The 16413-nt window shown below is 35.7% G+C and overlaps 2 protein-coding genes across 4 annotated transcripts in view; one reads left to right on the plus strand and one right to left on the minus strand.

Annotated features, from left to right (window-relative positions):
* LOC127858159 (NUAK family SNF1-like kinase 1) overlaps window positions 1-3121 on the minus strand; it is a 38002-nt gene extending 34881 nt beyond the window's left edge. The window contains exons 1-2 of one of the 2 annotated variants that reach the window (XM_052395138.1): window positions 3007-3121; window positions 2510-2739 (exon numbers count right to left, since the gene is read on the minus strand). In XM_052395138.1, coding sequence (XP_052251098.1) covers window positions 2510-2719 — 210 coding nt within the window. In that variant the 5' untranslated portion in view covers window positions 2720-2739; window positions 3007-3121. The other variant, XM_052395130.1, reaches the window with a different exon arrangement.
* Window positions 3122-3301: 180 nt separating this feature from the next.
* Window positions 3302-16413, plus strand: part of LOC127858181 (actin nucleation-promoting factor WASL-like) — a 39073-nt gene continuing 25961 nt past the window's right edge. For both annotated transcript variants that reach the window (XM_052395157.1, XM_052395161.1), the window contains exons 1-2: window positions 3302-3507; window positions 14976-15116. In XM_052395157.1, coding sequence (XP_052251117.1) covers window positions 3412-3507; window positions 14976-15116 — 237 coding nt within the window. In that variant the 5' untranslated portion in view covers window positions 3302-3411. The remainder of the gene's footprint in view (window positions 3508-14975; window positions 15117-16413) is intronic.

A 16413-nucleotide genomic window follows, 5' to 3' on the forward strand; every position in this document is an offset into this window, starting at 1 on the left:
CAATCTTCAGTTAATTGCAATAAAATATAAATGACAGATTTGTATCTGATCCTTAGCCATTCATCTAGCCTGTCTGTCTGCCCACTGTATCAGAAAGCTAACAAGTCAGTACAAAACCTTATGAAACAAACTATAGTCTGAATAACTTAACCAACAGTTTTGCATTCCAGACATGGTTCAGTTGGATGTAGCAGTTGTAATCATTGACTTTTGTCTGCATTATCTAAGCTTTGTTCTTTAAATTTGTATAGAGCTGTGGGGTGTATTATTGACCAATCCTTGAGTGGCTGCATAATTAGCTGTAAACCTGATGACTTGTTGTGGCCAGTATTACTGAGCAAAAACTGTAGCATGAAACTCAATGTTACCATGTGTCAGATAAGAACATAAACATCTTGTAACAGCTCAGTTATTTAATTTTTTGCATTTTATGAACCATAAATTCATGAGAGAAGCATCATATGAATAATTATATGAGGCTAATCTATAGTTGGTATTATGCACCTCTATCCAACAAGGCTAACAAAAGGATGCCAAAAATAAAATTGAATTTTAAATATTCAAGTTCATAAATGATGAATGGCCACTACAACTTCAGTAGTACAACTGGTTCACGTGTCACCGCTAGCTCACGTGTCACCAAATACAGTCATACACCATGATAGTACTGGTCAAGTATGGATACAATTTCACAGGGGGTATATTTTGTTAAAAGTTTATCTGTAGGTCAAGACATCAGATCCCAACAGTATGTTTTGAGGTTGACAATGATGATCATTTTAATTGAAATTCCATACGCCAAGCATGAAATTTGAGAATTCATCAACACTGCAATGCCAACACTCTGACAAAAGGCAGATGATGTCTGCATTTGTAATGTAAGGCTGATTATCATATTTCAAGTAAATCAAATTAAAAGTAATTTATTTCATTTATCATAAGATAAAATGACAGCCTTTATACCATATAACTCCATTTAAAGCGACAGGAATGTTTTCATTACCTTTCACAATAGACCAGCGATAAGCTGCAGATCCCAAGGGATAAACGATGATATAATATCTTAGGCCAGCTTTAATAACCAGCACAACACTGCATACCAAGCATATCTTACATGAGATATGATAAAGATTGATATAATGTTGCTATAATATAAGGTTAATAAATTACCAAAGTCATTACCAATTTCAGGGTTTGTCATTAATGTGATTGTCAGGGTTCCTGCCTGTAAAAAGGGGTCCCAAAAACTCTTTGTTTTTTAATACTGTAAATCTGTTTTAAAGATGACTAAATGGAATACTGTTAGTGAGTATATGTTAATTAAATATTTAAGAATATTTTATGCATTTTTTATTTCACCATTTTAGTTACATGTATTCACTTTTAATCAAAGTAGACTCATTGTTAAAATAAGAACACTATTTTGGTCTAATAATATTTCAAGGAAACTGAAACAAATGTTTATTGTTAAATGTAAACCCAACACAAACATTCATATGGGGCTTGGGCCATGCCACAATTTCCGCCTAAACTGGATTTTTGCTAAGAAGAGACTCTCTGTATGTAAACGAAAAATATAATAAAAGTGGAAAGAGTCCATGATTAGCCAGTGCTGACTGCGCAGGCTAATCTGGGAAGATACTTTCACACATGCATTAAAACCCCTTTTCACAAAGCATGGCCAATATAATTTTTTTTTAAGAAAACTAATAATATCAAAGCACAAAAAAAATATCCTCGACTGAGTAAACTTTGTGGCAACAAAATATAGTTGTACAGTTAAATGCATATCAATTAGGGGATAACAGCAGTGCTCAAGCTAAGATTTGAAAAAGGCAGGATGCTCTTTGTTAAAAGGGCAAGGTGCTCTTTTATTCATGCTTTAAATACCACCATTGATATTCAAATTTTTCAATAATTAATTATTTTAAACCTGGTCTAAGATAGCTATGGGGCGCAAAATTAATGATAGCATTTTATGACCACTCAAGGGGAAACTCGCTACTGTTTTGTTTGCAAAAATATGTAAAGCTTTTCACAAATTAAAATTTTTAAAGCAAAGAATTAAGCAGGATAAAATCCAATACTATCATTGATTAGCAGCATGAAATTAAAAAAATATAATAATTAAGTAGTAATAAAATATAAATTAAAAAAAAATATATATACTATGTTCCAACATATGACCAATTATGCTCTGTCAGTATATCAAACAAACAGAATTGTTTACAACAGTATAACCAATATTACAGGCCACAATGGTGACATAAATATGGTGTCTGTCTTGCAAAGGGGAGGTCCAGAGTTTGATCCCTACTTGGATAGCGTTATCCAAGACACTAAATACTGGTTCTTTATATGAAACAGATTCAAGCGTGTCTTTATCAGCCAAAGCCTTTCGATGGAATCAAGGTAAAATAAATAAATTTTATCATGTCGATCACTTGCGGCATGTACATGTGTATACAATTTAAGTTTTAACTTCCAGTGAATAATCAGCAATACTAACCTGTTCGCACGTTGACCGCTCAACAGCAAGCTTCACTTTTCCATACGTGCCTTCCCCAAGTGTTCGTATGAGCTCGAATCTGTTCTTGAGGTTATGGCGATGCCCATGCACAATCAGCGGTCCATTGGGTGACTTTCTGCCTGGCAACATGAGCTCGCCTTGGAGCATCAAATCCATGCTTGCTACTGTCACTGGTATAGCCCCTTTCATTTCCACCTACCTATGGTAGGCTTTTGAAGTATTTTAAAATCAAAAACAGTTATTAAATGTTATATGTGTCAAAATGTCTAATATATGCTTTCTCACACTTTTCATACATTTATTGATTTAATTAAATAATTTATAACAAAAATAATTAAGCATAGTTAATCCACATTAGTTTATTGACCACCAAATGTCAAAAGCATGAAACTTCCATTTATGTATGCTTAATGTGAAACCAGATTGTACGTCCTATTTCTATGAAGCCTACAGTGGCAATGAATTTTTAAGCTTACAGCTTGTGATTTGGACTTAGGTGGGCGGAGCTTCCATGTACCAGACATGTCGACCCACTGGTGAAGTCGTGCAGAACTGCTGTGGATCTATTTCCGATCAGCTGTTGACGAAATGACAAATATATTAATGCGCATATAATAGTGTGAAGATTTTAAACAAATCTTGTCATGAATTGAAAGATGCTTACATGAACGATGTCATTTTCCATTTGTTATTCAGATTCTTTCAATTTTATCTATTTGCATGTTTAAATAAAATTCTTAAATTTATAAATGGGCCTATATTTTCCAATATTGTAAACTTGCAAAATTCGCCGGATATCACAACAACCAGGAAGAGACTGTAAATATTGCTAAATATATGTGAATTTTCACCCATAAAGTAATAAAAAGAAGGCTAACACAATGTCTACTCGACAACAGAAAAAAAATGAAAGATCACAGTTATTGTCCGACAACGAAAATGAAGCTATTTTCGCGGCTTTCGGATGGGGCTGTTCGGTAAGAGTTGATCACCAGTTATCCGTTAAAAGTTCTTCTTGTTAAAGGCAAAACGTGCCAAAAGCGATGTAAAAAATGTGTCCCGCGAATCTCTTAGTTGTAATTGAATGCTTTGAGCTTTTATGAGTATATACGTACAGCTCAAAGTTGACTTATTTTTCATGTAATAAAAAAGTGTCATGTATGTCTATTGAGTATTGTGAAAATACGGAGCTCAAGCAGTGGATTGACAGCACGATTTCCAGAGCGGTAGTCTGTCAGACACTCTAACCACGTCGCTAAATAGCTAGCCGAAAAGCCAGACCGTTGGAAGTGACCATTAATCACTACACTCCTCCCCCTCTTAATGTTTCACGCACAGGGATCGTAAGTTAAAAAATACTCTATTATACTATATACATATATTCAAGGGATACAACTGTCAAATTTCCTGCACAACATCATGGTCTGAACAATAGCAAAAAAAAATCGCTTCCAAAAGCAATAATTACACCAAAAAAACTGTATAACAACAGCTCAGACATTTATCTATCAGATAACAACTATGTTTATAGCAGTAAAAGTGTTCATAGTTGTGTTTGAAATGAAAGTTTCATGAAAAACGGTAAAATTTTCGAAATGCGACACAGGTGTGCACACCCACTTTGACACATTTTGTTTCATAATTTAATAATTACAGAGAATTTGAGCGAATTTTACCTTGTTTTATTATCCATAGACACTTTATTAATCAAAGTAGACACCTTCCATAATTGCATGTAACTGCATACAGTACAGCCAAAGCGGCACAAACATAATCCGCGGCTATGCCACGGCCAGATTATTAGTCCGCGGCGGCCGAATCTTGTGTTCACGCGGCGTATCGCCGTGGCACTCGGCATCGATCCGCGCAACGACGTCGAGTCTGTATTAACCACGCGTACTTTCGCGGAGTAAATCCGCCGCATACGTACGCGGCGGATCGAGTGAAAAGATATCCACCTACATGTACATACATGTATGTGTAGCGTATAATTAATTACGCGCAACTGTTTATGTTTCGTTCGATTATCATTATTAAATTTGTAATCCGAAACACACTTCCGAATTTTAATGCTAACGCGTCCTTTGGCAAATTCTAGCGTCAAATAAACAGTGCTAAAATATCCTTTGTTTCATAAAAAGCGCGCGAAAATTATGCAGACATGTAGAACGTCGTTTGGAAAGTTTGGGTGTATTTTGTGTTGTATAAATACATGAACATCACGTCAGGCGTAAATCGCGTGTTAAGTGGAGAAAAAAAACGCCCCGATTAGACGTTATTTCATCATCTCTATAAATAGTAACAAATGCCAAAATGTATTTGATACTTAAGGAAATATCGAGAATGTTTGTGTATCGTAAATATTAACCAGCATTTGCTTTAAAACTGGAATATACGGGATTATCGGGTAATTAGTAGCGATATTAACTGTATAATATGAACAAGATAAAACGTGTTTATATACGCATATTCAAACAATAGTTATAATAAGCTGATAATTAACAAAACTACAAATACGTCGTCACCGTCTTGATTATTGATGTGGCTTCAAACTGCTAATTTTCTCAGCTAAAATATAATAGCGGAATCAACATGCAATTAATTTATAAATCCACCATATGCTGGAGCCTTGACCACTTGTATGTGCGAAAACATAATAACGTGACCTTGTTTATGTGTGAAATACATACGCTACGGGCGGGAAACAAACTTAATAATTGGCCAGACACATTAACCATGCTTACATGTATATGCTAATCCAATCCGCGCACAATAAATTTATTATGATTTTAATTATTATTATAATTGTTATTTCAAAATTTGTTAACTACATGTAACTAATAATTAAAAAAAAATAATATTTCATGATCGCATCGACTCGGCATCGTGTCGCGGACCGCGGCATGCCTCGGCGGACAGATGCGAAGTTTCGCGGCGAAATGCGACTTGCCGCCGCATACTGACGCGGCTTCAACGACTGACGCGGCATCGACTCGTTTCGCCTTGCCGCCGCGGATCGCGAAATACGTTTGTTCCGCTTTGGCTGTACTGTATATGTAAAACACCGTAAATATTAAATTTGTTTACATTTCTACTATCTTCAAGGATTTGTATGCAATTTGTCAGGTAATGTTACGTGGAACGTGAATCGCTGGATTTATTACTGCAGTGGAATTTCAACCAATCAAATCGCATGTTAGAAATACATGTGAACTATCCAAAATGAAAGTAAAACATTGTCATTGTGAAATTGAAGCAGATTGATGTGAATTTCTAGCAAAATATGCTCACTAAATATTTATTATGTTCTATTTTACTATGAAAAAAACTATCCAAGGAATATGTACCAACAAAAGAGCTTTATAACAAAGGAATACGAAAGTTACTTCTAGAATTCTCAGTTTTCAGCTGTGCACACCTGTGTCCAAGTAAGGATTTTTGAGCATTTTGAATGAAACTTTCTCTCTTAGTTCAATGAAAAGCTTGTACTTTATTGCCAATTGTATTATTTTCTGAAAGATAAATGTCTTGGCTGTTGTAATACAGTTTAATTGGTGTATTTATTGCGTTTGGAGGCAATTTTTCGCTATTGTTTACACCATGGTTGTGTGCAGGAATTTTCACAGTTGTATCCCTAGTATATATATGTAGTATAATAGAATATTTTTACTTAACAGTCCCTATGGTTTCACGGCACGGACACTTTTGCTATAAGTGTCGACCACTACACAAGTGGCTCCCTGAAATCATTACACAAAGGTCAGACCCATTTGCATGTTCTTAGTTTGTGTTTGCCTTGTCGCCATTATTTACAGGCTTTTTCCGTCCTATGCCACGGGTCCGAATATTGGCCCCATTCCCAATGCAAATCTGGTTGTTTTTTTCCCAATTGAAAAAAAAAATCCAAATTCCAAAAAAAAAATATATAATTTTTTTTAACCTTTTAATGTATAAGTTATCATGATTCAGTGTAGAAAATAGAAAAATATTGCATAATTAAATTATCTGTTGCCTTGAATTTGTTTTAAAAACAGTAAAATATGTTAAATTGATTATTTAAGACTTTCCTTATTTTCCCCAAAATCCGGCGTTTAGTGTGATTTTTTCCCCTCAAAAAAGGCCAGGCCCTTTCCCCAAAATCAGATAAAAAACTGCACTTATCACACATGTTCCTAATATTTTGTAAAATTTTAATAATATGTTATCAAAATAGTCCTTATTTACCAGTTAACGGCTTCTGTGAAATAAAAGATAAACACTATTTACATGCGATTGATTTTCCCAATTCAGCCAGTTTTGCGAATATTTTTTACCTAAAATGGGTTTTTTCCTGAAGGGAAATTCCCAAAATTCCAGTGTGGCGTTTTCCCAAAATGGATTGGAAAAGGCCTGATTTATAAAATATGAAGCTCAAGCGTGGGATTGATTCCATGATCTCCAAAGTGGTACTATAGTCAGACATTTTAACTGCATAGCTAAAAAGCAAACCCAACAGCAAGGCTGTTAGAAATGACCATTAATCACTAAATGTCTATAAGATCCAGTTAAATCAACCTAATGGTAACAAACACAGTATACTTTGAGTACTGCGTATCGGTGGGAATGACGTATCGATGTAATCCGAAACACGCCAGATGTCTACTGCATAACTTCTTAGTTCCGGTGCCGATAGTTTACAAGTTTTTTCTCTCAAAATAATAAGCAAAAATACCCGGTAAATTGCTTATCTACAGGTTAGTAGGTTCTCTTAACAAAATACAATGTCATTCCAAAATTTTGCCGAGATAAAATGTCCCATCATATTAAAATGTCTCATCATATCATAAGCTTATGGTTTAAACATAAAATATAAATAAACTTATTAATCAACAGAAAGCTGTAAAATAACAGCCTTAATACTTTTTTTTATTTATTGTCAAGTTTCTTTTCATGGTTGTTTATTCAACATACGACTTTTGCAACTGGCCATATTTGGTAGGGAGATGACAATATTATCTGTAAATTAAGTAAAACAGTGACTGTGGATTAAAGGCATCGGTTTATTTATGAAAATGAATATACAGTCCAACCCCTCTTCAGCAGCCAGTCAAGGGAAACAGCCAAATTGGCTGCTTAAGCGGAATGGCCTCTTTAGAGGGGGTTGGGTCATAGGGAGTCTGGAGTTGATGAGTGCATAGCCAACTTTTCAATTTTTGTATAAACAAAATGGTAAATATGTGTACATGTACTAAACAATGTATAGACTTAAAATAATTTTATTTCTTCTTTTCTAAAACCAGCTATAAGACAACATTTTCATTCAAAAAAATATTCTATTCATCTTTCTAATCATCATCAATATCATCATCATCAGAATCAAGTCAATGAAAAAGAATCATTCTCATGATTCATTGTTTACACAATGCGCGTTGTATGGCCCCAATGTACTTAAGATGGGAACAGTTGTGAATCAGTTGTGCGTGAATAACTCCCGTGTCACTATAAATCGATAATTTAATCGGTTTATTGCAGTTTTATGGCTTTGAATACCTACCGCACGAATTGGTCCCGACAGTGATCTCCTTCACGATAAAATCGTGGCCAGTTACTTAAGAGACTGATAATAGCAACGGGGTGTAATCCTCCTGGTAATCGTGCTTTTCATGCATAATATTATAAAAACATTTTTTCGCCGCGTAAAGGGTATTATCAAAATTAATATTGAAATCATTGTAAATATAAAACAAATATAAATGTTTTGTTTTATTCCCAAATGAGAATAAAAATTTGTAATCCGAAACACACTCCCGATTGTTTAATGTTAACGAGACGTTTACAAATTCTAGCATCGTGTATTTCCTTTGTCCCGACAAAAGCGCGCTAAAATTATGCACCAATGTACAATGTCACGCCATACCCTTGGTTTGAAAGCATGCGTGTATTGATTTTTGGATAAAAACTTTGTAGCACAGAGAACATGTAGATCAGTTGATTTCGGTTAAAAGTTTTGTTGTTTTTTTTAACTTTTAATTAGCCGATAATTGTCATAAATGTGTGCTTGAAATAGTATGAGCTACAAATAATAAATTATAAATTAAGAATCTCCTTTCCAGTAATAATAGCTGATATTCGCACGTGCGGAAACAAAAAGATCAAATGGTCAAATATATGCTTTTAACCCGATAACCCGATAATCCGCCGCTAATAAATTGCAATTTGCAAACTGGCTGTCAAAATGTTTATCACACATCACGCTTCAATACTGCAGAGCCTAAACCGCAGACTGGAAGTACGTATCGATTTTTTTGCCGTTGCGTCTGTGTAATTTTGCCAATGTACATGACTGACTTACTTGCGTGTGACCACTCATATGGGGGGAATTAAACATTTGGGATGCAAAATTGCTGGCCGCTGGCCGGAGAAACGGGGTTACCGCTTAAGAGGGGTGCATTATAGTGTTTATCGACGGTCGCGGCACAGACCGGCCGCCTACACGGGGTGGCCGGCGATGAGGGGTGACTTGAAGTAGGGGTTGGACTGTATATGATTTTGTCCTTCCTTATTACCAATGGCTCCACTCACCCGAACTGTCATTAAACAATGTTATCTCAGATATGAGTGATCTAAATATTGATTTGCAGAGCTAGCATGTGCACTGGTAATGAAACAAATAGAAATCAGTTCGGGTAAGATACATGTTCAAATGTAGCTGATTTTTATTACAACCAATTTACCAAATGTTAGTATTTTCGCAAATGAGATTTTCTTCAAGCCTAATTTTCAATATTTTTGCAAATGGCTGATACTGCAAGCAAGGGGTGTGATTTTTTCTCCTTTCAGTTAATTCCTCCCTCTCAAATCTAGACTTATTTTACAAAAATGAATAGTTATAAATTTGCTGGATCTATGTACAAATGCAGGGCATTTTCTGAGGTAGGTCTTAAATTACTACCCTGTGAAGCGAAAACATGAGCCCTGTGGTGGGGTATTGGCTAAAGAGTTTAGAGACTCCTCGAGAGTTTAACTCTTTCAGTGCTGGAACCGAATTTTGCAAACAGTTTGGATCCAGATGAGACGCCACAGAACGTGGCGTCTCATCAGGATCCAAACTGTTTGCTATTCTGATAGAATTCTTTAAAAAATCGAAGAAAATTCTAATTTTAGAAATTCAGCAGACAACATTTTAGCAGACAACAAATTTCCCAGCATGCAAAGGGTTAATCTTAATTATTTTTACATTCCCAAATACCAATGAGCAGTAGACTGGTAGGGTGATCCACATGTGTAGGCTTGTAAATAAAGCAATTTTAGCGAACTTGCTAGTTGTGTTTTTTGCCATTTGGAATGAGTCCGGCTCCCCTTGAAAATAGAAATTCTGGCATTAAAAATCACACATTTGGGACAAAATCAAGTAGTGAAATTACTAAAGTGGTAGTTAATTAAACATAAGAATTCCTATGTTATTCATTTTAAACTGTTAGTACAAAAATGTGCATGGATTTACGGAGAAATGACACATGGCGTACAAACAAGTAATTGGATGTGTTGCTTATGTAGAATTCAGACAATATGGTGAGAAATAAACAATCAAAGTTTTGTATAATTGGCTATAATGACCTACTTAACCCTTTTTCACTTAAAAGCAAAGTGAAAATGGCTATGAGCAAACAGTATAAACCAGAATAGCCTGCAAGTTACTCACAGTCTGTTCAGGTTTTATGCTGTTTGCTGCTCATCAGTATCTAAGGTTTGGAAATGAAGCCTTAACTTGAATCTAGTATTAATAAAGAAAGGTATTAAATTAAATATAACTTTCTATGGGACTACAAATATGTGAAAATACGTTTCTTAGTGGTAAAGGATTAAAAAAAAATTCATATGACAAGTCCATAGAGACAGGAGGGCAGAGCCACACAGAAGCAGGGTGCAGCCCCTTTTATTTCCCTCTAGATCTTTCCACACTACAGATACATTTGAATCAATATTTTGGCCGTGCTCTGAAAAAGGGGTTTCATTTATTAGCCTGTGCGACACTTTCTACTTTTATGATAATTTTCGTTTAAAGAAAGTCTCTTCTTAGCAAAAATTCAGTTTAGGCGCACATGCATTAAACCCCCTTCATAGAGCATGGCTCATTTATTTTTGAGGAAAATTATCAAAAACAAAATTATAAAGATCATTTAATAAAAATAACACCAGAAATTTTAAATAAACCATATAAGCAATATCATTGAAACTTTTTCGCTTGTATTGTTTTAGCAAAGTATGATTTTGTTTGCATTTAGTTCCTGTTAGATTTTAAAGCTCATCACATGCATGGCTGTTATATATAGATTCAAATGTTGCTTGAGATTGAAATACTTCCCTATTTTGGTTTTGAAAATGTCTTCCATGAGGCTGAATAACTGTGTACATTTAAACAGAAGTCTCATTTAAAAGCATTTTAGATAATATTTTTTCTTTTCTTACTTATGCTACATAGATATCAAGACACATTAAGTTTAAGTAGTGTTTAAAGATGGTTGCGTTTTGGCAGCTTTTTAAATAGTTCAAATTCATAAATTGTAAATGTATTGAATAATGGAAGTTAGAGCTACATGGACAGACCTAAAATATTAATTGGGAGAATAACTTCAACAAAAGTTACTAAGTCACTGAGACCAACTTATGGCATCAATAGATACAAATCTTGCTGGTTTGGAGGCCAATCAGGAACTCTATGCCTACAAATCATTATGTGAAAAGTTTCAAATTAGGATTGTAATTTGACTATTTTTCGTCTATGAAGGTATTTAAACTTAGTAAACACAGTATACGTCCCCACAAATATTTAAGTCCAAAAAACACTACGAGACCCGTGATTTTTGCAGCGATTCTCGCATCATCGCATTCGATGCAACGTGACAAATCACAGTGATTCTGAGCGACAAGAAAATTTGGGTGATGTCTCGGCGATTCCATGGTGACTGTCGCGGATGTATCTCGCTGTAAGGCAATCAGCCGGAATCACCGTGAACCGCCGTGATTCAACTTTTTTTGCGATGAAAAGAAGTCGGCAACATGGGAATCGAAAATATGCATTCCGCAAACTAGGATACATTGTAAATAACCAAAATAATAAATATTTGGCCCATTAGGAATTGGCATAAAATGACTCCGCAAACTGAAAATCTGAAATTCGGCAATCCGGTACAAAGATGTCGACAATCACAGCTTCATTGCTTTATCCGTCTGTTTAACCGATTTTAATCGCTTAGAGGTTAAACCATTTTGACAGCTAATTGGTGTTTATCTGTTGTGTAATGTCAATAAAGGTGTGAAAAAGGTGTGAAAAACTCACGTCAGAGCAGTACGTGTAAGAAAAATAAATGAAACAATCCAGACGATTTTTTAACATGCCATCGCAGTGTAACTGTTAACAAATATTCACTTTCATTTTTACCCGTTAACAGAAAGTCCTCGGGAAGCATGTTTTTCAGATGCTGTGTTTGACGCAATAAAACATATTTTTTACATGACCGTATTGCATTCAATCTATATTTAAATTCGCTCGTCCAATGAAAGCTATGCCCCATAATGCACTGTACTCTTTACACTTCTGAAAAATGGTGTAGGCATATGTTGTGTTTAGGATACATATTTGTTGTCATAAATGTTTAAGATTATTTTTATGCCCCCCTTCGAAGAAGAGGGGGTATATTGTTTTGCTCATGTCGGTCCGTCTGTATGTCCGTATGTCTGTATGTCCGTATGTCCGTCCACCAGATAGTTTCCGGATGATAACTCAAGAACGCTTAGGCCTAGAATCATGAAACTTCATAGGTACATTGATCATGACTCGCAGATGACCCATATTGATTTTTAGGTCACTAGGTCAAGGTCACGGTGACCCGAAATAGTAAAATTGTTTCCGGATGATAACTCAAGAACACTTAAGCCTAGGATCATGAAACTTCATAGTTACATTGATCATGACTGGCAGATGACCTTTATTGATTTTCAGGTCACTAGGCCAAAGGTCAAGGTCACGGTGACCCGAAATAGTAATATGGTTTCCGGTTGATAACTCAAGAACGCTTATGCCTAGGATCATGAAACTTCATAGGGACATTGATCATGACTTGCAGATGACCCATATTGATTTTGAGATCACTAGGTCAAGGTCACTGTGACCCGAAGTAGTAAAATTGTTTCGGGATGATAACTCAAGAACACTTATGCCTAGGATCATGAAACTTCATATGGACAATGATCATGACTCGCAGATGACCCCTGTTGATTTTCAGGTCACAATGTCAAAGGTCAAGGTCACGGTGACCCGAAATAGTAAAATGGTTTCCGGATGGTAACTCAAGAACGCGTATGCCTAGGATCATGAAACTTCATAGGGACATTGATCATGATTCGCAGATGACCCCTATTGATTTTCAGGTCACTAGGTCAAAGGTCAAGATTACAGTGACTTGAAATAGTAAAATGGTTTCTGGATGATAACTCAAGAACGCTTATGGTTAGGATCATGAAACTTCATAAGTACATTGATCATGACTCGCAGATGACCCTATTGATTTTCAGGTCACTAGGTCAAAGGTCAAGGTCACAGTGACTCAACTTAGAAAAATGGTTTTCGGATGATAACTCAAGAACGCTTACGCCTAGGATCGTGAAACCTCATAGGTTCATTGAGCATGACTCGCAGATGACCCCTATTTGCTTTCAGGTCACTAGGTGAAAGGTCACGGTGACTTGACACAGTAAAATGGTTTCCGGATGATAACTCAAGAAAGCTTACGCCTAGGGTCATGAAACTTCATAGGTACATTGATCATGACTTGCAGATGACCCCTATTGATTTTCAGGTCACTAGGTCAAAGGTCAAGGTCACAGTGCCAAAAAACGTATTCACACAATGGCTGCCACTACAACTGACAGCCCATATGGGGGTCATGCATGTTTTACAAACAGCCCTTGTTTCGTAAGTGATGTTGCAATTATGTTGGATTATCAGATAATTGTTAACATTAGAAAAGCGGTATGCATACAGTTATCAATACGATTAAGTTTATATGAATGAATTGGAAAAACACTGATGTCACCGATATCCATTGCGATCAGGGCGAATCGCGGTGAATCATGGCGAATCACCACAAAATTGCGGAGAATCATCGCGAAGATTATCTTGCTCTCGCGCGACGGCGGAGTGACAAATCACTTGAAATCTCGGTGATTTTCCACTAAAAAATCAAACTGTCCACCATGACTCCGCAAATTAGGCAAGAATCACGGATCGCGTAGTGTACAGAACCTTATTGTGGAAAAGGACTTGCCCAAGCTATAAGACTAATTTTACTTCACCTGATGTTGACTATGATTGAGAGATTTCAAAATTACGTTGTACATTACTGTTGAAATAATACAGGCAGACTATCAAACTGAAGAACCACATGTCTGCCTTTAAAGTTCATAATGAAACTTTGCAGTCAATGACTGATGTACAGCACTAAATTGTCAACATTTGTTGAGATCCAACTTTACCATGCATTAAAGCAGTGTAGAATACCAATGTTAACCTATCTGAGAAGGTGTGTCTCATGAAAGAACATTATTGTTTCATTTTAAGTTAAGGTCATACTTTGAGGTTTGTGATGAATTAAAATATATATGAAAAACAACACTCTTTATATATTGTCATAATACAGCTATTTAAAGCTTTATAACCCCATGTATTGAAGGCATTTGACATAGCTTAGCACAAATGTTGGGATGATAACCTTTATGTAAGGTAATTGCTTAGTACAAATATCGGAATGATAATCATTATGTAGGAATGATGTAGAGCGAAATAGCAGGGCACTGCACCTCCTTTATATGACCCCTCCCCCAATACTGCCCCTTGGGACTGGTCGAATTATGTCCACTGCTTCGCCTCTAAACTGGGTAAAAGCTTTAAAAGTGTTTGAAATTTTTCATAAATGTTTGCAAATATTCAATGGCAAATTAAAAGACTTGGCATAAAACCATAATACATGAAAGTAACTATAGGATTTTTCAAATTATTAGATAGACTAGTTAGTTATCAACAGACTAGTGACTACCAAGCCATCCCCTACAACAGAAAGAGTACCATATAAGTATTAAGGATTTTGGCTCATTTTATTTGAACGTTTGTCCACTTGAAGAAAAAAATACTACATTTCTGCATTGAGAATGAGTCTGTTAATGAATTCTAAAATTTAAGGAAAACATGTAGTGCAGTTGGGTCAGACAAGGTATAGCCAAGATGACACTCTCCACTAAAAAGTTTTGACTCTCACTGAAACAATAGGTTATCATGCTTCTCCTAACACACATTTTTCATAGGCAGAACATTGTTGTCCTACTTTAGATAAGCCATCTGAGACAATTCTTTACACCCATGCATTTACTATTTTTTACCCACAACTTGGATGTCGTTATTTAATTGTAGAGCCTTTCAACAGCTGTCGTTCAGCTGTACCTCGGTGACACGACCAACAAGCAGAAATGGAACAAGCGTTGCTGTGGTGTCGTGTGCTTCGTGAAGGACAATCCTCAACGATCCTACTTCATCAGGCTGTTTGACCCAAAGGTACTTGTTCTGTGCTTTTGAATTGCAGGCTGTTTAACCCAAAGATACTTGTTCTGTGCTTTTGAATTGCAGGCTGTTGAACCAAAAGGTACTTGTTCTGTGCTTTTGAATTGCAGGCTGTTTAACCCAAAGGTACTTGTTCTGTGCTTTTGAATTGCAGGCTGTTTAACCAAAAGGTACTTGTTCTGTGCTTTTGAATTGTTTTGTTAGTGACGAAAACAACTCAATGAAATGAGCAATCTGGCTAAGCAATCCAAATTCTTTCAAGTTAATACTCGAGAGCAAGCAAATTTTTCATTCAGGCTTGCCTATATTTAGCAAAAAAGAAACACCAGAAGCCCACTAAGTAATGTGCCAAATCACGACAAAGTTCCTGACAATGATGACTACGTTACACTGATTTTAAACTAAGCTTATAAGTGAACAAACTTTATGCAAATGTCTGCTAATTTAATTACATTATGTGTTGCAATTTCGGTATGGGTAAACTATTCTCACCAATTTAGCCTGAAAATTTTGTTGAAAAAGGTTAGCTTTTGGCATGCTTATTTTGTTTACGTAAAGTAATTTTAAGTTTATCTGATTAAAAATGAGTAATTATCAAAGTGTGATGATAGATATTAATATAAAACTAAGTGTAAACATGTTACTACTATGAATAGAGACTGCCTTTATGGTGTTTGCCATGTGACAAGAACAATATGGCCATGCATCTGTGACCAGGCCACAAAGGAACACATTTGTTATAATGAATGATGTTGTAATAATAAATGAATTGCCAGTGGAATTTTTGTATAATTAGTGAAATAAGCTTGTGGCTGCTTCAAGGCCAGCTGTTTCTATCCAGCCATTAATATCTTCTGTCATTTTCTGCATACCACGGGGAATTTACCACTCACACTTCTTTTGTTGATATGTTTTAACGGTTGTGGGCTTCTCTGTTGCTGACAGTCATAAATCTAATTATTTGTAGCCTTTATAATATCTTGTTTTGGCTTAGTGTCATGAAGGCAACTAAAATGACAGCAATGAAATATATTTTTTGGGAAATTTGTTACCATGTAACATTCAAGCTCTTACCCTATTCAGCACTGCTCACTTTGATAAAGTCCAAATTGCAGCTGAAACGAGTTTTTTGTCACCATTGATTAGTGTTGTTTTGTTTTGCTTTTTTCCATTGGTTGTTTATGTGTATGACAAAAGATGGTGTGATCTTATTGTAAAAAGAAGGCTGTATTGTTGATAACTCAGCTTTGTTAGTCCCCTACCGGTTTCACCGGAGGGAACTTATGGTTTG

This window comes from Dreissena polymorpha, chromosome 1 (genome assembly GCF_020536995.1).
Source record: "Dreissena polymorpha isolate Duluth1 chromosome 1, UMN_Dpol_1.0, whole genome shotgun sequence".
Taxonomy (NCBI): Eukaryota; Metazoa; Mollusca; class Bivalvia; order Myida; family Dreissenidae; genus Dreissena; species Dreissena polymorpha.